The sequence below is a fragment of the Phymastichus coffea genome, unplaced genomic scaffold, assembly GCF_024137745.1.
Source record: "Phymastichus coffea isolate CEN01 unplaced genomic scaffold, Cenicafe_Pcof_1.1 PCOF00002, whole genome shotgun sequence".
Taxonomy (NCBI): domain Eukaryota; kingdom Metazoa; phylum Arthropoda; class Insecta; order Hymenoptera; family Eulophidae; genus Phymastichus; species Phymastichus coffea.
In genome coordinates this window covers 1,543,067-1,568,937 of record NW_026706813.1, presented here as the reverse complement: position 1 = coordinate 1,568,937, position 25,871 = coordinate 1,543,067, and the positions used below count along the sequence as shown (strand labels likewise).

Below are 25,871 nucleotides of genomic sequence, written 5' to 3'. Positions count from 1 at the left end.
TTAAAAAATTCCCTAAAAAATAAATGAACCGAAATTCTGCATAGCGCATTTTAAACAGGAGTACCATAGCTTTAACCTCCATTTTGTTTTTTTTTAATCCGATTATTTTTAACAAAATTATGCCAATTTGAAAATGGACGAAAAAAATTGAAAATTTTTTTTTTTCATTTGTTTATAAAAAATTAATTTAACATTATTTTTTTAAATATTTTATTTTATTATATATACAAGCTTCAAAACGTACTTTGAATTTTTTAGATCGGTTATTTCCTTATAGAGGTACAAAACTTCAAAGTTTAACAGATTTTTGATTGGTTGGCCAAATTTATGTGAGCGGCAGTGTATACTATTTTATAACTTTCATCTTGACATTTGTATTATATTCGTTTTATGCCAAATAATCAATCAATATAATTAATCGTAATCTCAAGTACTTTAGGTTAAGCTCCTGCACCTACGAATTTATATATATAACTTCCAATACAAACCTGTCATATGCATAGCTATTCGTGCAAGTTAAGGCGCCATAACTTTTTGCATACGCACACTCGAGTCCTGGGTTTCTAGTCTTTAGTTAGGCATATTTTTTTTCTAAATAAATATTCGTGTATATTGTAACGGGGTTTTAGGTTTTCCCGTTACAAAGGGGAGAGACACGAGCTGCGCGTTAGGCAGCTCGTCGCAGGGGGTACGGCACCGCTTACCTGGGGCCTCGTGTGCCCGTCCTTGAAGTCGGCAATCGGCCCGCTGCAGCCACAGGTGCTCGAATCTGGTAGCAAGCGCGATGCGGTCGTAATCGGCGATAGGTCGCGGTTCTGATTGCGTACGCAAGGAATCGAGGAAAGAGCCAGGCGCATCAAATAAAGAGCGAGGTTGATAGATAAGAGCGTTTACTAACTAGTAGAATCATAAGTGATACAGAACAAAATGAGAAAAAGGGTTATGTCGGAAGAATGAACAGGGTACAGCGGTGGAATAAAGAGAGCAGGCTACAGTAGCGTAGAGAGAGAGCAAGCAAAGTAACTAGCCGGTACTTACAGTACGAAGCGGGCTCCTCGCACACACACTCGCTCGCGGGGCTCGGCAGAGGCTTGTCGCAGCAAGCGGCTCCCGACCCGTCTCTCTCGCTCGGTCGTCCTGGGGTCCAACGGGCGCACCAGGAACGGCTTCGGGGCACGTCGTCTCTCACACACTCGCACGCGAGTCGCGAACGTAAGCGGGAGCACGGAAGGTCGGCGATTGCGGGGGTAGCTTCCCTTTCTGCCAGGCAGCTCAGCTGGGCGCGCGTCCGTTCTCTCTCGAGGGCGGGCTCCCATTGCCGCGGCGCTCGCTCTCTCGCGGCCGCGACTAGCCGGCACTTGCCGCGCACACGTGCTCGAGCTCTCTCTCTCTCTCGCTCGCCCGCATTCTCGAGTGCCCTATAGTGCTCTCTCTCTCTTTCTTACCAACTGAAGAATGCGGTTATAGCCAACCGCTAGCCCCTCGCACGCCTCCTCTGCCTGTGAACATCTAGATTATCAATATAGTTATAAAGTAGTGCGGTCCAGGCAGAGAGGGACGTAACGAGTGTCTAAACTCGTTACATTCCCCTCCCCTAGCCGGATATTGCACGAAAGGGTACCGGCGAGTCACTTGTCTCTCTCTGCCCTGTAATAAAAGAAAAGTATAAGGGATCATGCGACAGGGACACGCAATCAAAGAAGGAGTCAGTTCTCATTTGAACAAATGCGAAGACGCCTGGCGTCCCGCCCTCTTTATTGTACACACAAAAAAAAACAAACAACAGAAATGAAAAGGGATAGAACAGCTCGCCGCGGACACTATCTTCGCGTGCTGTGCGCGCCCACGCGGGGGCCCCCAATCTGAGAACTAAATAAAGGCGTCGGTGCCTGATTAAAACGGAGCCTGGGGGGCTAATCCCGCGTGGGTGACGGGCGCGGGCCACTGAGGCGCAACGGCCGTCACTCAGTGGCTCGTGATCCGGGGTCTTCCTCGACCTCTTCGGCCGCCCCGGCCTCTTCATTGCCTCCGTCGTCGTTGTCCTCTTCACCCTCGGAACTTCCGGATTCTTGACCTTCGTCTCCGGAGCCCGAGGGCGAGGTGGCACTGGATACGCCACTTTGCTGGGCTTCCTCCGGCTGGTGGGGGTCGGGGCTCTCGCCAGGCGCTGCGCCGGTGGAGTCGGCCCCGGAGTCGGAACCCTCCGGCTCGGCAAGGGCCTCGGCGGCTGATGGCCCTGGCTTGCGGGCATAGAGCCCGGGTTTGGCGGGGCGCACGTCTACGCCCGCCTGACGGAGCTCCGTGGCCCGGCGCTCCAGCTCCTCCTCCCGGTATTCGTACTAGTCCAGCGGCGCCGGCCCCTCCTTCTTCCACTTCTCATGCTGGAAGAAGTTGGGGCAGCCGTTGAGACGAACCACCGCGGCCAGCCCGCAAGCGTGGCACCGGCTCCTCAGGAGGAGATCCCCTCGAGGGCCGGCCCACTTGTCGCAGGGCTCGGTGGCGTCTTTGTAGGCCTTGGCCACTGGCGCTGGGGAGGGGAACGGGGAGCGCGCCGAGGCGGAGGTGCCACTACTCTCCGCGGAGCTCTGGCTCATTGTTCGCTGCCCCGGGGCAAACGGCCTAGGGGCAGGCACAGCAGGGGGCGGGAGCCGCTCTACGCAACGGCGTAGGTCGGCCCTCAACGCCGCCAGCTCCTGCTTTTTCTGCTGCAGCTGTTGGCGTAGGGCCCTCTCCTCTTCTGCCCGCCGTTGTCGCTCTTCTTGGGCTGCGCGCTGCTCAGCCTTCCAGGCCTCCTCCCAGGCTCGGCGGGCTCTGATGAGGCTCAGTTCGGCCTCGACCTTGGCCACGCTGGGCCCGGCTACCGCGGCTCCTCTCGCCCCCCGATCCCGCACAAACGCCAGGACCTCGGCGTAGGCTTCCTGCTCCGCCTCGGCCAACCTGATGCGCTCCGACCGGAGCGCGCGGGTGCGGTCCCAAAGCTCGCACCACTCATCCCACAGATCCCGGGGGGGGTCCCCTCCGGCCTTGGCGCAACGGCGCGGGCCGGGGAACTGACCCCGGGTTGCGGGCCGGACGACGTTTGCTTCGCCCGGTAGCGAGTGGGCGGCCTGGACTCACCCTGACTCCGCTCGTCCGGAGGGCTGGAAGCGAGAGCACCCGCATCAGGGGTGGGCAGAGCAGGGGTGGACCGTGAGGGACGGTCTCGTGGGAGAGGAGCCCGACATCGAAAGCGGGCGTCAAAGTGCGCGAAGTCAATGACGCGCACCTGGAGGTCGACCTCCGGCATGTCAGGGACTCTTCCTGAGTCGTCCGGCGTGTTGGTGATGCGTTGCCAGAACTGGATGGCCAGTTGGAGGTCCTGGGGCTCCACAAACATGTGGAGCGCTCGGTCGTCCATCTAGGGGAGTAGTAAATGGTCAGGGCACGTTTCCCGATCCAGACTAATATCCAATACATACAAAGCAGTCACAACCAGCAGAAGTCGAAAAGGAAAATAAGCAGAAGAGTGTGAGGCAGGTCAGCGTAGGGCAAAATCATAATAGGGAGAAAGCGGAAGCAAAGAAAGTTGGATTAGTAGCGGAGTCGCTCGCTAGTCGCCCCTCCCTCGCTAGATTTTCTTCGCCACCTTAGACCGCAGCCGGCGCGGGGAAAGCGCTTCGGCAGCCGTCGCAAGTACGAGCTTTTTCGACCCCTTAGGGCGGCCCCTCTTTCTCCGCGGTGCAGCCGTTTCTGTTGCGCCGGGAGCGGCGCTCTCGGCCTCCGTGGCTTCTTTGGGTGTGCTGTCCGCACCCCTGTCAGCGCTCCACTGGTCCGTGAGCGACGTTGGGTCTGGCGGCTGCTCTTCCGCCGCCGGCCTTTCCTTGAAGAGGTCGGCGAGGGCCGCCTCTTCTTCCAATTCGGATTCTGCCTCCGCGTCTTGCGGGAATTGCTCTTTGTCGCGGCAGGGCTTAAGGTCGCAGACGGCGACCTTTTCTATTTCATGGCCCTGTAGGTCCGAGAGCCAATAGGTGCCACTGCCAACGCTCCTGGAGACAAGGAAGGGGCCCGCGAATTTCGGGGATAGCTTTGCGGCTACCTGCTTGGCTGCCGACGAAAGTACGCGGTTTTTGGCCCATACTTTGTCTCCCGTGGCGTAGGTTACGTCACGATGCCTGGCGTTAAAGTACGCCTCCTGCCGGTCCTGGGCTGCTCGAGATTTTTCGAGCGCCACCGTGCGAACGCTGTCTACCTTACGCATACGGTTGGCCCAGCGACCCAGAGCGGCAGCCTCAATCTCCTCGGCTACGGCGCGCTCCTCCGCTCGCCTGGTAGAGTGCGGTGGCTCTGGGTGCCGGCCGTAGTTTAAAAACGCCGGGTTGACTTGCGTTGCCTCGTGCACTGCCGTGTTATACGAGAAAGTCAGCTCGGGTATATAGGCGTCCCAAGACGCATGATTCTCGCTGATAAAGGCCGAGATTATACTCTTGAACATTCGATTAACTTGTTCCGTGGGATTACTCTTAGGGTTATACGGCGCGCACGTCGCGTGTATAACCCCGTTCGCCTCTAGGAAGTCATCTACGACCTTGCAGTTGAAGGCTGTGCCGTTGTCCGACAAAAACCTGTCAGGCACTCCATATCGCAACAGTACGCGCTCGTTCAGGGCGCGCTTGATGGCCTTCGCGCTGAGTTTGCGAAGAGGGATGCATTCTATCCATCGCGTAAATACATCCAGGAAGACCAGCAAGTGCTCGTAACCTTCCTTGGATCGAGGAAAAGGCCCCATCGTGTCGCCCGTCACCAACTCCCATGGCCGGGTGACCAGATGGTCTGTTGGCATATCGTGCAGTTTCGCACGAAACGCGCAACGTCCTTGTAGACGCCTGGCCAATGATACCGGAGCGCTACTCTTTGGTACGTCTTATACCGACCTAGGTGACCTGCCGTCGGCTCGTCATGACACTCCTGCAGCACCTGCTTGCGTTGCTCCCTGGGCACGACGAGCTTCCACGCGTCGTCGTCACAGCCCATCAGCTCGTCTATCACCGGGTGAGGCCTGTAGTGATACAGCCTACTACCCACTAGCTTCCAGTAGGGGTGACCCGCCGGATCGTCCAGCACCAGCTGCACTTTGCGCGAATACCACGCGTCTTGTGGAGCGGAGGCAACGGCCAGGGAGGCGAGGCGCGCTTCGACGTCGGCTTCCGTCTCGAACGCACGAGAGAGCGCATACGACGGGCGCAGCCCGCAGTTTTCTAGGCTGCTCTCTTCGCGTACCGACGCGAGCTGCGCGGCCACGTCTTCGTCTGTCTCGAACATACGGGACAGAGCATCCGGGACTACATTGTCCTTTCCCTTTCGGTGCACGATATCGAAGTCGTAGCCCTGGAGGCGCAGCGACCAGCGCCCAAGCTTCCCGTTCGGGTGCTTCAGGTTGCGCAGCCAAATCAGGCTGTGGTGATCGGTCACCACCGTGAAGTGGTAACCCTCTATGTAGGGCCGAAACTTCTCGATGGCCCAGATAACCGCGAGGTATTCTCTCTCTGTCACCGAGAGCCTTCTTTCGGTGGCGGTCAGGATTCGGCTGGCGAAGCACAGCACTCTGTCCTCCTCGCTTAGGCGCTGGAGCAGGACGGCTCCTAAACCAGTGTCACTCGCATCGCACTCAACGATGAAAGGAGCGTTGAAATAGGGACGCGCGAGCACTGGAGCAGTCGCTAATAGCGCCTTGACTCGCTCGAAAGCCGTTTGTTGCCTCTCCCCCCACTCGTACGGAGCGTCGTCGTGGGTGAGGGCGGTCAGCGGCTCGGCGATCGTCGCAGTCTTCGAGGTACTTGCGGTACCACGAAGCCATGCCCAGGAAACGTTTTAGAGCCTTGAGGTTCCCTAGCGCTGGGTATTGGAGGATCGGCCGCACTCTCTCCGGATCAGGGCGCGTGCCCTCACGATTAACCAGCAGGCCCAGGTAACGTACCTCAGGCATGCATACCTTCGATTTCTTCAGGTTAATCGTGAGACCCTCCTCTTTGATCCTCTGGAGAATCCGAGTCAGCCACTTGAGGTGATCCTCGAATGTTTCCGTTGCGATTATGAGATCGTCTATGTACGCGAACGCGTACGGCTCCATTTCCGGCGGTATAATTTTATCGGCCAACATCTGGAATGTGGCCGGACCGCCTGCCAGGCCATAGGGCATACGAACGAATTCGTATAAACCCATGCCTGGCACGGTGAACGCCGTGATCGGGATTGACCGCTCCGTCAGCGGTATCTGCCAGAAGGCACCCAAGCAATCCAATGCGCTGATATATCTCGCGTGCTGTATCTTGCGCAGTATCACGTCCATGAAGGGAAGGGGATACGCGGAGACGCGGAATACGGCATTCACCTTCCGGTAATCCACGCAGAAGCGATATGAGCCATCTTGCTTCCGAGTCATCACTACTGGACTCGACCACTCGCTCGTGGATTTGCGGATGACTCCCATCCGAAGCATCTTGTGCACTTGCTCGTGCATCTCTTGCTCTATCCTTTGCGAAACCGGGTAATACTTTTGTTTGATCGGCCTCGCCGATCCTACATCCACGTCGTGTTGTATCCAGCCCGTGCAACCAATATGCTCGCTCGAGGCCTCAGGCAGAAGCTCGCGCATCAACTTCTCGACCTCTGCTCTCTGTTCCGACGTGGCATCCTCGATGCCTAACGACGATAGCCTCGCTACCTCGTACGTCCCCAAGGAGGAGAGAATGGCGGCTACTTCCTCCTCGCAACCCGCGATCCTCACCAGGTTGGTGTCAGGATCAAGCTTGGCCGAGAAGGCTCGCACAAAGTCTACTCCAAGAGTGCAGTCTGTCTCTGCCTCCGACAGGATGAGGCAGTCGAGAGGTCGCGTTACTTCTCCTATGCGAAAGGGCAAGGACACGCTGCCTACTATTGGCACCGCGCGTCCGTCAATAGCCCTCGCTACCGAGCCGGTTGCGTACTTAACTGGCCGATTCATGGCCGTGGCCATTTGCAGGCCGATTGAGCTCAGCACTGTGCGTGATACACCGGTGTCGTATAACGCTCGAAACGTAAATGGGCCGACGTTCAGTGTCAGCCACCACCTGGGGTGCTTCTCCGTTAATGCGCTGACCACGGTACCGTCCGCACCTACTACACGCTCGGCGCTTGGCTCACGACTCGTGGCATGCGTTGAGTCGGCCTTGCAGCTCTGCGGAGTCGGCGAATTTCCCGTCGCGCCGTCAGCTTCGAAGGTCCGGGCGTTTGAGAGAGGAGCGGCAGGGACCTTGTCTACGTGCTCCCTTTCTTGTTTTTTGCTATTGTTGAGCACTCGGGGCAAGTAACCTTGGTGTGACCTGGCCAGCCACAACCCCAGCAGGCGACCCTTTCGTTGGGCCCTGCCGGCTTGCCCTTGTTCTTCTCGCTCCTGGGGCATTGCTGCGCTTACCCGCCTCCGCCTTGGGAGGCTCCTCTGCCTCGGCCTTGGCCCCTACCTCGACCTCGGTACGGGGCTCCGCCCTGGCTCTTGGCTGCGCCATCTGGGCCCGGAGCTGAGGCTCTCGTGGCCTGGGTTTCCTTGGCCTGCTCTGCGCTCACCGCAGCCGAGCCACTCGGCAGGGTCTTCATGAAGGTCTTCCAGCCCTCCTCCATGAACTTCTTCAGACTTTGCTCCAAGTCCTTCTCTGTGAAGCTCGGGGGCCGGGTACTGAGCGAGGCCACTGTGGCTCTAGGCTTGGCTGGTTTCGTCTTGGGCTTGTATGCTGCCTCCGGCAGCATACACCTCTGTTGCGCCGGAGGAGGCTGCCACTGCTCTGTGGCCTCATCCTCTTCGGCCTTCTGAGCCGCAAGGAGCACCTTCTGGACCGTGGTTAGCTGCCCTCTTATCTTGCGCATCCTCCCTCTTAGGGGAGGCAGCATGTTATCGATGATCAAGTCGATCTGATCCCGTTGGCTCCACGGCTGCTCAAAGCGGCTAAAGATTGTTAGGAGCGAGACTATGTAATCTCGGACCGGCTCGTCTTCACCTTGAGTCCGGCGGTTTGCTTCAACGGGAAGGCTCCTTTTACAGCGGCGTGACTTGCTATAAGAGGCAAGAGCAGCTTCTCTAAAATCTTGGAAGCCAGTCCACATTGGCCGCATCTGGCGGTACCAAAACAGGGCTGGCTTCTCAAACAGAGCCACCATGGAGTCGAGTAACTGGGCCTCTGACACTTGGTCGAGACGGCTGTTCTCCTCCACCTGCTCGAGAAACTCCTCGATGGTAACGTTTGACTCCCCGGAAAATTTCATTTTCCATTCACGGACAGTCTATCCCAGGCTTTTACTCTGGGAGCCCGTGCGGGAGTAGTCCGTGCTCAGCTGAGTGCTCCCCATGGCACTCGTCGTCGAGCCCTGCGGATGCTGCGCCATCATCTGCAGCTGCTCGCTACCCTCCCGCGAGAGCGGTAAGGCAGAATGCTGCGCCTGCACCCCCCCTCCCCCAGCTCAAGCGTGCAGGGGTTGGTGAGGTAGCCGGTGAGCTGCTGTACGACGCTCTTGGCACCTGAGACGCCGCCGTTGTCGTAGTCGCTGGTGTGCATGGCGTGCTCATGCAACTCGGCCTTGTCGTTGAGCTAAGTATTGGTCCTTGCGAGTTGAGCGTAGACTGGTCACTTGCTGAGATGTCTTTGTAGTCATAATAATGTACGCCAAAAGTGTCATTAAAGTTGACGGATTTTTGTCGGCGAGGTGTCATGCTTTGTGTCTCTTGCTCAACTCGTCCTTTTGTAGTTGCAACTGTCACGAGCCCCAGCTGCTCGTGCAGCAGTCTATTTAATTTTTCGGTCTTCTCGACACGAGCGTTTATTTTCGCGTATGCCTCGTGCCATTGTCTGCTTTCTTTCCTGTGTTCTTCCAGAATCTGGGCTATGTGTTTTTCATTTTCTTGTAGCCTTCGGTGGAATGATGCTTTCTCTATCAGGGCGTCTTCGAGGATACTGGCCGCGGGCTTCGGTAGGGCATAAATGTTACCGTCTGGCAATTTTCGGTGCACGATCGCATGACCCGCTCTGTCGAATTCCTGCGTGTTCGCCAAGAATGCGCTGTTCGCCGCCACTAATCTACGAGGTAATGTGCTCGTACTTGTGGTGTAAATCACCGTTGTTGTCGTGGTCGTCGGGACGTTTTGCGTTCCCTGGACCGGCGGCGGGCTCTGCATAGGCTGAGCTCGGTGGTTGTTCCCGTGCAGACATTCGCGGCACGCTCTGCGGTGCTGTCGCGAACGTTGTTAAGGCTGGCCGGCTATCCGTTGCGTGCGGGGCTCCCAAGCCTTGTGCCTGTTCCTCTTGCCTTTGGCGATAGTTGCCTGCATCGGTAGTTGTCGAGCATGTCTCACTTTTGACTGCCGTAGTTATCGACATGTCCTGGGGAGAGTCGATTCTGGACGAGGTTCGTATGTTTTCTTCTGTATCGTCGTTTGGATTTGAATTTATTGCTGATGCTACCATGCTGTGCAGGAGAGGGTCACCTATTTCGCCCGGTATTCTGCTCCGTATGAAGTCGATGCATAATGTATCTCGTCGGGCACAGGTTGTCTCGTCCTGCAAATCTGCTGTTGCTATGAAATCTTCTGGATTATACTCGCCATTCAGTCGCTCGTACAATCTGTTACCGCGCTCGAAAAGGCTGCCTTCCTCACGTAATTCAAACGCTCGCAGGTCTGCGTCCAGCTTGATGCTACTGCGGTTTGCAATCCAGTCTTTTAAGTTTCTGAGTGCATTCTCTCGAAAAATAGCCAATTCCGTGAAATCCATGTTTGAATTATCGATTTTATGTAATTGAGTCTAAATTTAATTAAATTTACAGCAAAATGCTCGGAAAATCCAATTTCATGTAAAATTTTCGATTCACTATAAAATCGGGGCTATATCAAGCCAGAATACCGATATTTAATTCTTGAAAAGAGAGTGACAAAAAAAAAAAAGTAAGAATTTTATCTAAATAAAATTTTTGAGGTTAATTTAATTTTTATTGGCAAGAAAAATCAATATCTTTAATAAAAAAAAAGAATGTAGTGCAGACTGGTTTGCAATTTCAGGATAATTATTACGCAGCGCAAAAGAAATCAATCCCATTCAAATCACTCACTCTCACGCAAAAAGCTGGTGTAATCTACTTTTTATCAAAACACAAAAAAAAAACAGAAAGGAAACGACCAAAATGTCGATTTTTAATTATTAAACCGAAAAAGAAAAAGAATTGTTCATATTTTACACTGCGCAGGTGCGAATCAGCTATTATGCCGTGAGTGCCGGCGCCGTGCTACACGTTGTGAGTGCTACTGCACCGCAGTACACTCACAGCTGACTCGCCGCGCTATTCTAAGTGCACCTTGTTATATGTAAGTGCGGCCGAATATCGATCGGCCGCGCTATTGCGCTGGTGTGGGCTTAAGGCCTCTGTCACACCGCGCGCGCCGACTAGTAATGCTCGCACCACTTGTGCTTCGTGTGGAGCGATCGAAATATCGATCGGTCGCACCACGCTTGCGGCTTGCGCGCCGCAGCTATTGCTAGCCCTGTGTCTTGTTTACCGTGCGCACGCACTAGCACGACACGGCGCTTCTTACTTACTATTAGCGTATGCCTATGCTATACACTCTCATACACGTACACGCTCATACGTATCGCCACGCATACCATACACAATGCTACGCGCGCGTACTTGCGAATACAAATCGCAAGGAATGGGAGAGCCAAATTCTAGACATTCCGCGCTACACGCATTCGATCCACACTTCTCAATTTATATATATCGCACGCTCTTAAACTAGTCGCTGTAATATTGTCGCACGAGTTATATCAAGGCTAGTTTCACGTTTCGCTCTGGAATGCGGCGCCGGGCGCGTTGTTTACATTCGCGCGCTCGCGCTGCCTGGCTCTCGATATTCAAAACAAAGGGCTTTCGAAATTCCTTGGTGTTCTCTCCCGCGAACCGCGAAGCCAAAATCTTGAATATTCTATCGGGTACGCGGGTTAACCTAAATTAACCGAGTTGGGCGCCAAATTGTAACGGGGTTTTAGGTTTTCCTGTTACAAAGGGGAGAGACACGAGCTGCGCGTTAGGCAGCTCGTCGCAGGGGGTACGGCACCGCTTACCTGGGGCCTCGTGTGCCCGTCCTTGAAGTCGGCAATCGGTCCGCTGCAGCCACAGGTGCTCGAATCTGGTAGCAGGCGCGGTGCGGTCGTAATCGGCGATAGGTCGCGGTTCTGATTGCGTACGCAAGGAATCGAGGAAAGAGCCAAGCGCGTCAAATAAAGAGCGAGGTTGATAGATAAGAGCGTTTACTAACTAGTAGAATCATAAGTGATACAGAACAAAATGAACAAAAGGGTTATGTCGGAAGAATGAACAGGGTACAGCGGTGGAATAAAGAGAGCAGGCTGCAGTAGCGTAGAGAGAGAGCAAGCAAAGTAACTAGCCGGTACTTACAGTACGAAGCGGGCTCCTCGCACACATTTTCACTCGCGGGGCTCGGCAGAGGCTTGTCGCAGCAAGCGGCTCCCGACTCGTCTCTCTCGCTCGGTCGTCCTGGGGTCGAACGGGCGCACCAGGAACGGCTTCGGGGCACGTCGTCTCTCACACACTCGCACGCGAGTCGCGAACGTAAGCGGGAGCACGGAAGGTCGGCGATTGCGGGGGTAGCTTCCCTTTCTGCTAGGCAGCTCAGCTGGACGCGCATCCGTTCTCTCTCGAGGGCGGGCTCCCATTGCCGCGGCGCTCGCTCTCTCGCGGCCGCGACAAGCCGGCACTTGCCGCGCACACGTGCTCGAGCTCTCTCTCTCTCTCTCGCTCGCCCGCATTCTCGAGTGCCCTATAGTGCTCTCTCTCTCTTTCTTACCAACTGAAGAATACGGTTATAGCCAACCGCTAGCCCCTCGCACGCCTCTCTCTGCCTGTGAACATCTAGATTATCAATATAGTTATAAAGTAGTGCGGGCCAGGCAGAGAGGGACGTAACGAGTGTCTAAACTCGTTACAATATTATTATTGTTGTTGTTGTTATTATTATTGTTCTTGTTGTTGTTATTATTGTTACTATTATTTTGTTGTTGTATCGCGCTTTGCATTTTTATATTCTTTTTTCGAGCAACACATTTGAGCTTTTATTCTTTCTAACTTACTTTCTGTATCGTAACCTACGGAAACATACATTTTAGTAGAGTATGCGTACTTTTTATCATTTTCATTTTTATTTGAAGAATGTTCTGTATATCTAAATACATTTTTATGAATGTTAATTTACTCCAGATTTGAAAACGATAAAAGAAATTACATTGACGATAAGATCTTGATTTTCTTCTTTTGAAATAGCTTTGTTGCAGTGTAATAAATATAATCATTTGGCAAATTGATTATATGTAATGTACAGAAATAATTCATTATTCAAAACTTAAAATATTTATTATTAACAATAAGCATTTTAAGAACACAATGAATTTTGTAACAGGATAAAATATTTTTGTAAAATAATAGTACTTTTTAAAATCCATTACCAATGCCCTTAAACACCTTTGAATAATAACAGTTTATTCAGTCTCATTCTTATTCTTTCTTTTTGTTCATAGTCTGTTGAAGCTGCATAATGCAGACGAATTTCCAGATATTTTTTTGCAACCATTTTTATTAGTTGCGTGCGATGATCTGATAAAATGTCTTGTTCAAACACGTGTTCACTTTGATTGAAAATGCTGCTTGGTAACACGTGCATTGTCTTCAACGCCATTTTTTCTAACACGTTTTTTTCAGTTGCACAGATTTGTAATCTGAAGATTCTCTCAGCAATTCGGCAAATCTCAACAACATCGAAAGAAGCAGAAATTAATTTGCCATAGCATTTGCGTCGTTGCAATTTTGATATTGGCAAAACTTTATCTTTCCCACTTACATTGAGATCTTCTACTTCCAATTGTTTACAATAAGTTAAGCACGAGATTTTTTTTTTAATTATTTTCACGACACTTCCAGATATGTAGACAACTACATCATTAACGTAGTCGCTTAAATGAATATCATCAAGGAGGTCAAAAATGGTCTGAAGTTCAATGACATTAATTTCCATTGGGACTTCACCTTTTTTTTTTAGAGTTGACATCTACTCTCGCAAGTATTGCGTCGTCGCGCGGCGTACAATTAGCCGATAAAGGAATACTAATACTAACATGCGCAAGTAACTTCCAATACGCTCCGTTGAATTACCTAGCGGTAGGATTATTGTTAAATCCTCCGAATCTTCTAATGTACGAAAAAAAAGTTTCTAAATGATCCTGTGACAATTTTTATGTTAACAGAAAGTGAAACTTTGAATATGTTGCATATAGATCTTCTGCGATCGCTAGGACATTTCTCAACCCAGTAATTAATCCTAAGAAACCAGTATGTTGTTTAGTTTTTAGAATGGGTGTGCCGTTAATTGTCAACGATTTAAAGTATTTTATAAGTTCATTAACCCTGCTTTTTTTTCTGTTCACGTCTCATACCCAAAACGTTAGAAAAAATTTCATGGCACGAGCCAAGCGATATACCAACAACCTCAGCAACTTCTCTGATAGTGATTCGACGATTTTCCAGACCAATTTTCTTTACTACTTGAACATTTTCATCAGTTGTTGACATGCTTGGGCGTCCAGAGCGAGGCTCGTCATTGGCATCTTTCCGGCCATCTTGGAAGAGTTTGTACCACTTGTAAACATTTTTTTTACTCAGAACAGTTTCACCGTATGCCACCGTCAACATTTCAAGTGTTTTGGAGCACTTTATTTTATTTTTTAACAAAATTTGATGCAAATCCTTTGATCCATATTTTTCAATAGCAAGAAATCGCCGAGCACGCAAAACACTTATAACCTTTACGCCTCTCACAACCAAACAAAAATGCTATTTGCCCTTCCCATCGGAGCTTTTGATTAAATAATACGAAAGCGCTATCTTAAAATAACAATTCAACGCAACTAGCATGAACACGAACGCGCTATTGGCTATTGATTCTTTTGATTGCTCGTCCAAAGAAATTTTGCTCGTTCCATAATCAACAAATCCAATCGATTTTTTCGTAGCTGCATCCCACTCTACTTTTTGACGAATTGCCATTTCATCACATGTTAAATTAAACACAATATGTTTTTCTTTTTTTTCAGTTTCTTCCACTAACCTTTGTACACTGGCTATAGCTTCGTATGATATTCCAGCCTTGACATTATACTGTCTCAAATAACTTCTAAGGGTTGACAAAGATGGTAAAAGTTCTTCAAAATTTTCATTTAAAAAGGTATAAGCATTCGCCGAATAAAAATGTAAATTTAGTTCAAAATTGCGCAATTCTTCAGGATACGTTTTATACCTTTTGCCTTGTAGAATATTTGAAAGTAAAGTTTGCACACCACTCGGCAAGGTCTACAAACGAAATAATAATTGATCACTGTTCTTCAAATGTCATAAAAAGAAATTATAAAAATAAATTAAATGAAGCGAGAGCTGCATAATATTAACATAACAATGTAAAGAGAAAACGTACTTTTATAAACTCTTCACTATCCTTGTTTGAACAATGTTTGGCTTTCATTGTCGTTTTAAGCTGCTTGAAAGTTTTCACAGAATTTGTATAATTTCTTTGTAAATTCTTTTTAGCCTACCTTGCATTTTTTACATAATCTAGAAAAAATTGCCACTTTTTTTCGCTAACAAAATCTTGCCGATTGTAGCACATACTTTTTGTAACAGGCTGCCGTTTAGTCTGTAATCTTGTAAACGTACCTTTATTTACGACTAGACGACGCCTTGTTATCTCTGTGCTCAAAGCACAGCAACCTACCTTGTCTCGGAGTGCGCCTGCGCAGAATCTCTTTACTATTCCGAGCTGGGTTCCCCCAACTCACCGCTTGGCGGCGCTGTCGCCCTTACTAGTAGCGCTAGTGCGGCCGCCGCTGGAACCCAAGTTGAAGATTTCCGCCCATCACTATTTTCGTGATTCGTGCTACGCTACCGGCGAATTCGAATCTACTGTAAACAAATACTGACGCGACCTCCGGACAAAGGAATAACACAATAACGACTATTTAACTTGAAGATGACGATTAATATTCACTTTATTTATGCAACTTAGTTACACGAGGGTTTTGCCGAGAGACTTACGCACGCTTGCGCGAATGACAACACACGCAGATTGAGAGAGAGAGAAAACCGCGATTACCGCGAACTAACCGCTCGCACGCAACAACTAATTTTCCTCGCGCACGCTGCGCGGGATCGCACGCAAATTACAACGGTAAGAAGGGGAAGGTGCACCTACCGCGGGAACGATGAGGATACGGTGGCCAACCGTATCCGAATAGCAAATCGCTGAAACGCCGCTTCGCTGCTCGCCGCACCGCCGCGATTACTGTTGCTGCTGTAGTTGTTGCTGCTGTCGCTGCTACTACTGTTGTTGCTGTTGCTGCTGATGCAATTACTGCTGCTACTCTTGCTGCTGCTGCTGCACTCAGCACACCGCACCAAAGTTCGCAATGTCACCAGGAAAACGCACGAAAACTTCGAAGGGCTCGGGAACAGGTTAGACGCACGATACAAGCGGACTGAGTGACACAGTCATACTGCCGGTCGGAGCCTCCCCTCCCGGTCATTGCCCCTACACGCTCTCTCTCTCTCGCGAACCGAACGCGGCTCCTCTCGTTTAGCCGCTCATTAACCTCGCGTGAGTCTGACGATTTTCGGTAATCGTTGCATTTTATAGCCAACAGTTAATCTAATTTGTTTATTAGTAGTTACCTCTTTTACACTGTTAACGGTGTGGCTGTGGACCTATTTGAAAGATTTGTTTCGGATAAATTTAACAATGACTTATATTGTAAACAAGTTTTCTATGTAAAAATTTCAATACCGGCAAAACAAACCTTTCCCTTTCGTCGCTATAATTGTTATACAAAAAATCAATGCTATTTGTCGATATATTATTATTATCAGATTTATCTCTTTTGACTGGAGGTTCTTCTCGCAAGCATCTTCACTCAAAATTGATACTCTACAAATTCAATAAAATTTATAACAATATACTATTTGCATAATTAATATATTTGGTACAGCGTGGAGTTTTGTAGTGCTCTTATTCGAGTTATAAGTATCTGTTACTTCAATTAAGTGATATTTACATAAAATTTAATTACTGTATTGAATAATATAATTATTCACAATACCTTTTCCTAACATTTGCAATTCTTTCATTTTCATCACAATTGAGCTTATTGTTAATATAACTATGAGTATGGAGAATGATATTTTTTGTACTCGATGCTTGCAAATTGGCTTGCAGTGGTGAACTGCAAAAAAATCAATGAACGTTATATGTAAATATAAAGAGTAGAAGGTATAAAATAAGCTACACAAAAATAATTAATTATATAATTCATAAAAAATAATGTTTGAACTTTTATCAAGTTTCGTATAAGTTAGTAATAATAATTACTACTTAACAGCATTTTTTAATCACCGATCACATATAAAATAATCAAAGAATCTCTCAATGTTGAATTATTGTGAAATAAAATATCAATATTATAAAAAACAAAATATTATAGAACAGTTACAAATAAAAAAGGAAAAAAAACGATTTGTCAATAATTATTAAACGGTGTACTCAACAACGATTTACTTAGAAAAAAACTTTGTTATTATGACTACACGCGCTTGCATAAGTGCTCATTGCATTCAATTGTAAATTTTGTTACAATATAAATTGTAGTATAACTTTTGTATGAAGTATGTTGTGTGAAAGCTACTTATTTATTATCTATCTTAAAAAATATGGAAACTAACTCTGAAAGTTTTAATATGTATAATTATATATAACAATTATTGTCAATTATCATGCTGAAATGTTTAAGTAGAAAGCAGAATCGCGCAATGGTTAAAAAATCGTTCATTGTGCTACAAGATCGAGATTATTTTTTCACATATAATATTGTATAACATGCACTACCAGGAAAATTCGGGGTCATAAGTTCCGTATAAATGAATAGCTTTTATCCGTTATCTTATACGTATAAACGAAAGATTATGTCTCATAATAAAATAATTGAAAAAAATTAACTATAACCAATGCCACGACTGCATTCATATGTTCTGATAATGTAAAGTCCATACCTTGAATTTAAGACATTCTCACAAGTGTGTGTAACGTATTGAAGAATGTGGCTGTGTCCAGGATAATTTATTTTCGTACTGTAGTTACAACTTTCAGATTGGACGATTGAAGTCCTATTGAAAAAATAATATTATTAATAGCACCAATGATATCTAATAAAATATTAACGTTTTTTAATTTCAACGAATTTTCAGAACATCGAAGGTGAAAATAAAAAATTTTTTTAATTATTTCTTGTTGAGCAACAGCATCTCGCGCTGAAGCGAATCAAAAAAAATCTTTTCGTTTTAGAAGCTCCCTGTAAGATATTATTAACAACTTTTTCTCGCTTTATGATTTATCGTTTTTGTTTTTGCAACTGTTCGCAAATATGCGACCTGTAATAACTTGAAGTTCTACAATCATTTGTTCTTTTAACGAATTTAAAGTTCGACAAACGTAAGTTTGTCTGATTGTTTTATTTCGATTTGATAGTTACCTATACAAATTCCGCGAGGGCTTGATACCAATCCCTCTTTTCAACCTCCTGTGTTCAGGATTTGCATACTCAGAAAAATCTATTCATTTATTGGAAATCTGCGAAAAACATATTATTTCTTCTTTCATATAATAACACAATAGTTATCTGCGCTATTACAACTATATAAAACCATTTATTTGAATGAAAAATATTTCCAATAATTATTGCCTTTCGTAAGTACTTGTGAAGTTGATTAATAACCTAAAAATAAATATTCGATAGATAAAAATATACTCACTTATGAAAGGATCTGCCGTTAGAAACGCCTTGTTTTTCTTCTTTACAAACATAACAATAACGAACCATCTTTTGCACAATATATTACGAATACTACATCCAACAAACATCAATCACTTAATGTGCTTGCACTACGGAACAATTGAACGTAAAAGCGCTGTGCAGTCTTCCGCGACTTTTCGATGTTTTCGTCAAGTCCACGCCTGTTCATTCTCGAAAAAGGTAGAAAACAAGCGACGCAAGAAAAAAAAAGAATTGAAGACATATTTGCTACAATACCATTTATGAAAGGGTCGCTGAAATGAATATTCTAGTATCAGGCGAATACTATATAAAACTAATAATTTCTAAACATAAAATAATGAAGTCAAACCTTGTACTTGTTGTAACGGTTGTATAGCTTACCGTTTAATTATTTTTATTACGATGATCGCGTAAACGCGCTCGCAATCACCTATATCAAATAAGAAAGTCGGGGAGCAAGAGGGAACGGATGTCAGTCAACTAACTATCTACGGGAGTGAAGAGAATGTTCTGAAAGTACTTGTTAATATCGTGTACGAAAACTCTTTATTATCTCTCAAAACGCTACATTAGATCGGCCCGCGTTTTTATGTTTACATCGGCGCTCGCTCGACAACAACATGCAGTGTCGGGACGCTCGCTGCTCTTTGTCCGTAGAGCTACTACATGCACGCTTCGAGCACGGAAAATTAATTGTTACGCATGCAATCGCGATCGCGAGATTAAGCTGGCCAGCTTACCTTTATTCGGCAGACGCTCGAAGATCTCGGTGACAAGTCACACTGCGTAAAAGCGATCTGTTTGTTAGTTCGTGTCGCGGATCGCGAACTCGCGCGCACATGGCTTCGCCCTCGATGGCGAAACCTCACACACACTGTTCGATATCGCCGGTACAATGGCCTTCAGCTGGCTCAGGTTAGCATTCGGTGGTAACGGTCGCTGGTGTTCGGCTCTAATTCGGACACTCCGATTGTATAGTTCGATCTCTGGCTCGCGTATCGGTAACCAGCGTCGTAATTGCGGGTGAGCGTGATGATGGTCAGTACTTCACTCGTTTAATTTCAATCGCGCGCGTTCCGTCTGCTCGCGTGCCGAATTCCTTCGTTAAGTTTTTCGTCTCCCCGGTAGGTGCTGCCCCCGCAGGCAGCAATTAGGTTAGATTATTAGCGCTAATTTGACGTTTACCGTCACAGCCCTCTTCCAGTCTGGATCTACGGTGTCCTCGACGATAATCATATTAGCGCTGTCCCTTTCAGGGTGGAGAGGAGAAAGAATAATAAAGGGTCACAGTCCATGTGGTGTTTAGAACAACATTTATTTGGAGCAGTAGTGTATGTGTGGCCCTGCCCACGGGGGCAGGGAACGATCACCTGGCTGGTCTTGTTGAGTCCTCCTGGCCCTCGTCATCTAACGGAGGACGCCCGCGTGCCTCCCATCCCAGCCTCTCTTGGACCAGGTCGGCATGATGTCTCACGCGGGGACACCGGTCGGTGCGGGTCACCCCGGGGTAGTGGCACACGTTGCACCCCTCCCACTGAGCGCGGGATAGGGTGCCCCGTGGGAGGCCTCGCTCCCTGGGGGTCAGTGGCAACCTGTCGCTACGGTTCGGGACGGACCACAGTGGTCTTTCGACCGTGGGATCCTCACCCGTGGGTCCTACTACCACATTAATATGGATGGGCCCTGTTGCTTGACCCTCATGGCTGCTGTCCACATTCACCACCAGGTTTACCCCGCACGTTCGCGGGCCCTGGCATGGCGTGGCCTCCGACCTGGCCTACGGAGCCGCTGATCTGGCTCCGACGATCGGAGGCTGGAAGAGGGCCATGAATGTGTCACTAACCGGGCCCTCGAGGGCCTGGCGGTGACGGCGCTGGACTTCCTTGAGCGCCAACGCGAACTGGCGTCGGCGGGACACCACCTTACCCCAGTGGTCCATGTTATCGGGGCGGTGTCCCGCAGCCGTGTACGCGTCATACTCGACGTACACGGCTCGTTGGAGGGCGTTGATGGTCACCCAGCCTCGCTCGACCTCCTTCAACCCCTCTACTATCTCCTCCCAGGTTCGTCTGCCAGACGGAGGTGTCTGGCTGGTGAACCTAGGGCGCCAGGTCACGTCGGCGAAACCCCCGTCCGTCTGGGTGCCAACGAAGGTTGGTGGGGCCTTCAGCGGGATGGCTTCCGCTGGGGGTCCAGGCAGTGGCGTGGTATCGCCACGCGCGATGCCGGGTGTCGTCGACGTGCGCGTGGTGGTCTCCTCCGCGGGGAGCTCTTTAATAAGCATGGATGACGAGCTCTCGTGAGCTTGCACCCGTACTTGTTCCTCCTCTTCCTTTCGGGTGCTTAGGAGGTGCAGAGCGGCATGCACCACTCCTTCCACGGCGGGGCCCAAATCTAGACCGACGAGGGCGGCCGCCGCTTGCTCGAATTGTTCGACGGTAATCTGCATCCTGCAAAATTCTATACATCAGTATCCCGAATATTTTCCTCGGATATCGAAGGTGGGCGCCTGTTCGGCTTCCCAAGGCCTTCGACGCCGGGGTCGAAAGGTGGGGTCCTTGACGTCAGTCTCCCAGGTCCTTCGTTCGCCGGGCCTCATGCATCCACGGTTGGCGTTCTCGGTGGTCTGCCCCTCTTCCTTTTCCCGACGATGAAAGGGGGGCTCGTGTAGTCTGTCGATGTTGTGTAGTGTGTGTGGTTAGTGCATACTTGCGAGGTCTCCCTCGCGCGCGCTTCTCCGCATTAGCTGATGAGGTGGTTATAGGGATCTTGACGAAGGAATCGGAAGGCACGTAACGAGATGGGCTCGAAGTTGTCGCGTTGTCATTCCGGAGTGTGTCACCTGTAGTGTCGGCACATTCGTTTCCGCGTATCGTCGCATCGCTCGCATTAGGCGGGACGCTCGTCTCCTCAGCTCCCTCGGTGATAGAGATCTTGTCGTCGGGTCGCATCGTGAATGATCAGCAAACCAAGGTATATGGCCTCAGGCTTGCAGAAGACACTCTTTTCTCTCGATTAATCGAGAGGCCAGCCCTACACAACCTGTCCAACTCGGTTTTAAGACGTCGCGGGTGATCTCCTAATTCGGACGATACTACGATGATATCGCCCAAACGGGCGAAGGCGAAACCGCCAAGCTCGGATCCGATCACGCTATCAACCGTTGGAAGGTGGCGTCGGCGTACGAGGGACCGAAGGATATTCGTGCGAACCGAAGATGTCCTAGTCCGGGCACTGTAAAGGCAGTGATATGTCGAGATTCGGTCTTGAATGGTACCATATCACTGACCCGAATCTCGTATTCGATGCCCGTTGCACGTCCCAGTCCCACGGGGGCCTGCGATAAGGCCTCGCCGATGGTCTTCTGCAATATCGCCCGTTGAGAGGCTGTTGCTTCGGCTAGTCCGATAGTAGCTAATCTCGGACCAGCCCACAAACTAGCTACTTCTAGTTTCATCTTGGTTTGTGATTTCTTGAGCAGTAATGTATCATCATCCGGATCAAGTATTGCTCTAAATAACCTAATAAAGTTCACTCCTAGGATACATTCATCGACGAGGGTAGGGAGGATAGCTACTCTCGTCGGTATCGTCATCTTCCCCACGGTAAACGGCAACATAACGTGACCAACGATCGTTAACTTACGACCGTCTAGTAGTCCTGCTGTGGGTGGTGTCCAATCTGACGCCTAGCACAGACGCTATCTGCAGAGCATTACTACCCATGGCTGTGGTGGAAGCTCCCGGATCATAGAGGGCCCGTATCTGTAAGTCCCCTATTTTCACCGGTAGCCATCAACGCGTCTCCTGTTCCGGGGAATATCGGGAAACAGTTTCGACGGTTCCACAGCTTTGTTCCTTGTACACCATAGCGCTAGCCACTGTGCTCTTGCGTGGTAGAGTAACGTCACTTGTCGTCCGAACCACCTTGGTTCGGACGATCGGAGTTTCCATGGGATTACGTTTCGACGGTTTATCTGCCGCTACCCGTACCCCCGAGGGCGTGTGCGATCCATTGGCCACCACCTCGGCCGGTCCAGGGTCTTGGGCTTTACTGACGTCATTACCTTTCTTCTCCGCGTTCACTTTACCGCCACGTTCATCATTGGCGTCATCAGGGGAGTTCGCGCTCTCGTCGCTCAACACGCTCGTTACTAACGGTGCGGACTGTGCTGACGAAGGCCGCGAGATCTCCTTAACGGGGTTTGGGTTAAGGGATGAAGGAGTGGGGTCAACCCCACCTAACCACTCCTTTCCTCGTTTCCCTTATTACATTGGGGACAGTACTTCCTTCTGTACCCCAATAGGCCACACTCGACGCATTTAATTGGCCTGGAGAAATCCCTTTCTCATCTGCGAGGGGTCTCCGGCTTCTTAGCTCGGTCCTCGGAGGTCAGATTTTTGTCGGCGTGATTCTTCTTTATCCCCTCCGATATCTCCCTGAGAGACAGCAGCATTTGGTTCAATATATCGGTGGATAAGACTTTCTTCTCGCCATCGACCGACTCCAGGCTCGGATTAGGTGTCGCCCCTGAGGGCGTCGGCGTGTAGACGACCTGGTGCGTCACCTTCTCGAGTACCTTCTCCATGCGATCCAACCTGTCGCTAACCTCCGGTTTGTCGCCGGACATGGCTGACACCTTGCCCTTACGACCCTTGCTCACGTCGGCGCGGGGGTGGTACGCTAACTCAGGATACAGAGTCGACTGAGGGTCTGGTACCGTCCGCTCTATCCTTCGCTGATGCAAGCTATTCTGGGCCGCCGTGGCCAGGGCGTTCAGGGTCCGTATGGAGTCTACTTCTGACCTTCGTATTTGGCCCTGAATGTCCGGGAGGAGGTTGGCATGCAGCAGGTCCAGTTGATTCTCGTGCGTCATCTTGGGGTTCAGCCGATTCATTAGGCCCATCATATTAGTGACGTAGACGTTCACTGGTTCGTCTGGGCCCTGATATCGGCTTTGAACCTCCTTCATTAAACGCTGCTGTTGCTGCACGCTAGTCCCAAACCATGCTCTCGCATCTGCTTCGAAATCCGCGTAGGATTCATTCCTCATCGCCTCGTACCAGACGTGGGCAGGACCGACGAGTAGCTCGGATACAGCTAGGAGTATCTCGTCTTCCGTGAGTCCGGCGCTGCTTCTCGAGTTGTCCAGCCAAGAAGGTGACAAGAAGGTGTCGATGCTCGCATTGCCCTCTCCGGAGAACCTGAGTTTCCATCCTCGGACAATGCGGCCGACGTCTCTTGTTGTCGACCACGGGTTTGACGTCTGTTGGGATGACCACGTGCTCGGCGGGTGGTTGTCCACTTCAGCATTAACTCCACTGAGTTGATGCTGTCCACCCTCTCCGAAAGGGAGCGTTCGGCGGGGGGTCCTGCCGGTGGCCCCCATGGGCCTCTGTCCGGACCCACCTGGAGTGCTCTGGGGTAGCCTGGTGTCGTAGTGGCATGTGAAGGTGTCCTGGAATGCTACGCTCCTACGTGTGTTCTCCTGTTGCCGCGCTTCGTTGGAACTGTTCGCATCGTCTTGCCGTATATTTCTGTTTTCGGCGTTTCTAATGCATTGATCCTGGCGGATTGATTGTCCAGTTAGTCCTTCACATTGATGCTGTTGCTGAGGATTTGGTCTAATATTTTTGTTAGACTCAACATATTCGAACTCAGTGAGTCTAGTAGCTCCAGTTTCTTCTCATTTTCTCTGGACCGGAAAATGAGGTCTTTGATCATCACCGCGAATGCCGGCGGGAGTTTGAACTAGCTGCCATCATCAGCCGTTATAGTAATACCATTATTACTATTTGTGTTCTCTCCGCTGTCCAGGACATTCGCGATCTTTATCGCAGTTTTCTGCACGCGCGATATTACCTCCGCACTCTGCATTAATTGGGCTAGCGGATGTTCTCCCTCTTGCTCGGATGCTGTGTGTTCCGCACTTAGGGATACAATCAGTTCCAAGCGTAGGGCAGCTCTTTTTGCTGGATTGTATAAATATACATTGCATAAATATACATTATAAAATCAAAGCTTATGATAGTCTCCAAGAAATCAATACGTTAATCCATACGCAAACACATTCTCTAGAATTAAATATAAAAATGGCGAAGAAGGGTAATAGAGGAAATTGTCGCATTTTTAATGGAAAATTCTTCAAATAAAAATGAAAATGATAAAAAATATGCATGCTCTACTAAAATGTATGTTTCCGTAGGTTACGATACAGAAAGTAAGTTATAAAGAATAAAAGCTCAAATGTGTTGATCGAAAAAAGAATATAAAAATGCAAAGCGCGACACAACAACAAAATAATAATAACAATAATAACAACAACAACAACAATAACAACAACAACAAGAATAATATATACGAACATTTATTTAGAAAAAAAATATGCCTAACTAAAGACTAGAAACCCAGGACTCGAGTGTGCGTATGCAAAAAGTTATGGCGCCTTAACTTGCACGAATAGCTATGCATATGACAGGTTTGTATTGGAAGTTATATATATAAATTCGTAGGTGCAGGAGCTTAACCTAAAGTACTTGAGATTACGATTAATTATATTGATTGATTATTTGGCATAAAACGAATATAATACAAATGTCAAGATGAAAGTTATAAAATAGTATACACTGCCGCTCACATAAATTTGGCCACCCAATCAAAAATCTGTTAAACTTTGAAGTTTTGTACCTCTATAAAGAATCAACCGATCTAAAAAATTCAAAGTACATTTTGAAGCTTGTATATATAATAAAATAAAATATTTAAAAAAATAATGTTTAATTAATTTTTTATAAACAAATGAAAAATAAAAAAATTTTCAATTTTTTTCGTCCATTTTCAAATTGGCATAACTTTGTTAAAAATAATCGGATTAAAAAAAAACAAAATGGAGGTTAAAGCTATGGTACTCCTCTTTAAAATGCGCTATGCAGAATTTCGGTTCATTTATTTTTTTAGGGAATTTTTTAATTTTATGTAAAAAAAATCACATTTCTTTCAACAGCTCATAACTCAAAAACTATGAGTCAAACTAAAAAAATCATGCGTTAAAAAAAAATTATGCGTTTTTACTGAACGAATACGAATTCAACGTAAAATATTCAAATTTAAAAAAAAAATTTTTTTTTACCAGGAAAAAAAGGTTTTATTTACAATTATTTATTAAACTTTTAGTGAAATATTATATAATGAGTTATACGACTTGTTTACGTAGGATTGATTAAAATAAATAATGGATATTTTTTACAATCGGTATACAATCTACTTTATAATGGTATCGTACCTATGATAATAGTAGTTCGTATACAATGAATGCACGTTGTGACAGGGTATAGCGATATTCGCTAGCCCTGTGTACGGCACTCTCCTCGCGCGAGCGCAGCGACCAAGTGTACGCTATATGGCGACTACATACTTGTGTCATTGCAGGATCTGGAGAGAGGAGCGTGACGATCGGCGGGGTGTCGCCGTCAGTGCGAGTGAGAGCGAGAAGAGCGAGAGAGAGAGAAGAGCGAGAGAGAGAGAGCGATTTTGACTGACTTCTGACGGCGAGAGAAGTGGGAGCGTGGCAGCGCGAGGCTTAGAAAATTAAGAGAGAGGAAGGGCAGTTAGGCGCGAGCTTTCGCGTAATTAGGGTCACCTAAGGAGAGACTGGTGGAGACAAGATTCCGGCAGGAGAGGAACTACTGCCAGGAGTGCGATTGCCACTTGCCAGGAGAACCAGGTGTTCAAGGCCGAGCCCGGACAAGCAGATGAAAGTCAAGATGAAAGTTATAAAATAGTATACGTACCAGAGGGATGCAACGAAAACAGCATAAAACTATTATGTTAAAAGTATAGATCTTTTTTTATTCATTCATCTAGTAATAAGAAATATTGGCAGTAGAGAATAAAATGGAGTATGATAAACAGCAAGAAACAAGCAGCTAAAAATAA

General features: G+C 48.3%; 1 protein-coding gene and 1 pseudogene across 1 annotated transcript; one reads left to right on the top strand and one right to left on the bottom strand.

Moving 5' to 3' along the window:
* Nucleotides 1-25,871, top strand: part of LOC131663467 (uncharacterized) — a 107,255-nt pseudogene that overhangs the window by 10,241 nt on the left and 71,143 nt on the right.
* On the bottom strand, nt 1,962-3,397 carry LOC131663489 (uncharacterized). Its single transcript, XM_058933939.1, has 2 exons — nt 3,266-3,397; nt 1,962-2,240 (listed from the first exon to the last, which is right to left on the bottom strand). The coding sequence occupies exons 1-2, from the start codon at nt 3,395-3,397 to the stop codon at nt 1,962-1,964; spliced, it is 411 nt and encodes a 136-aa protein (XP_058789922.1).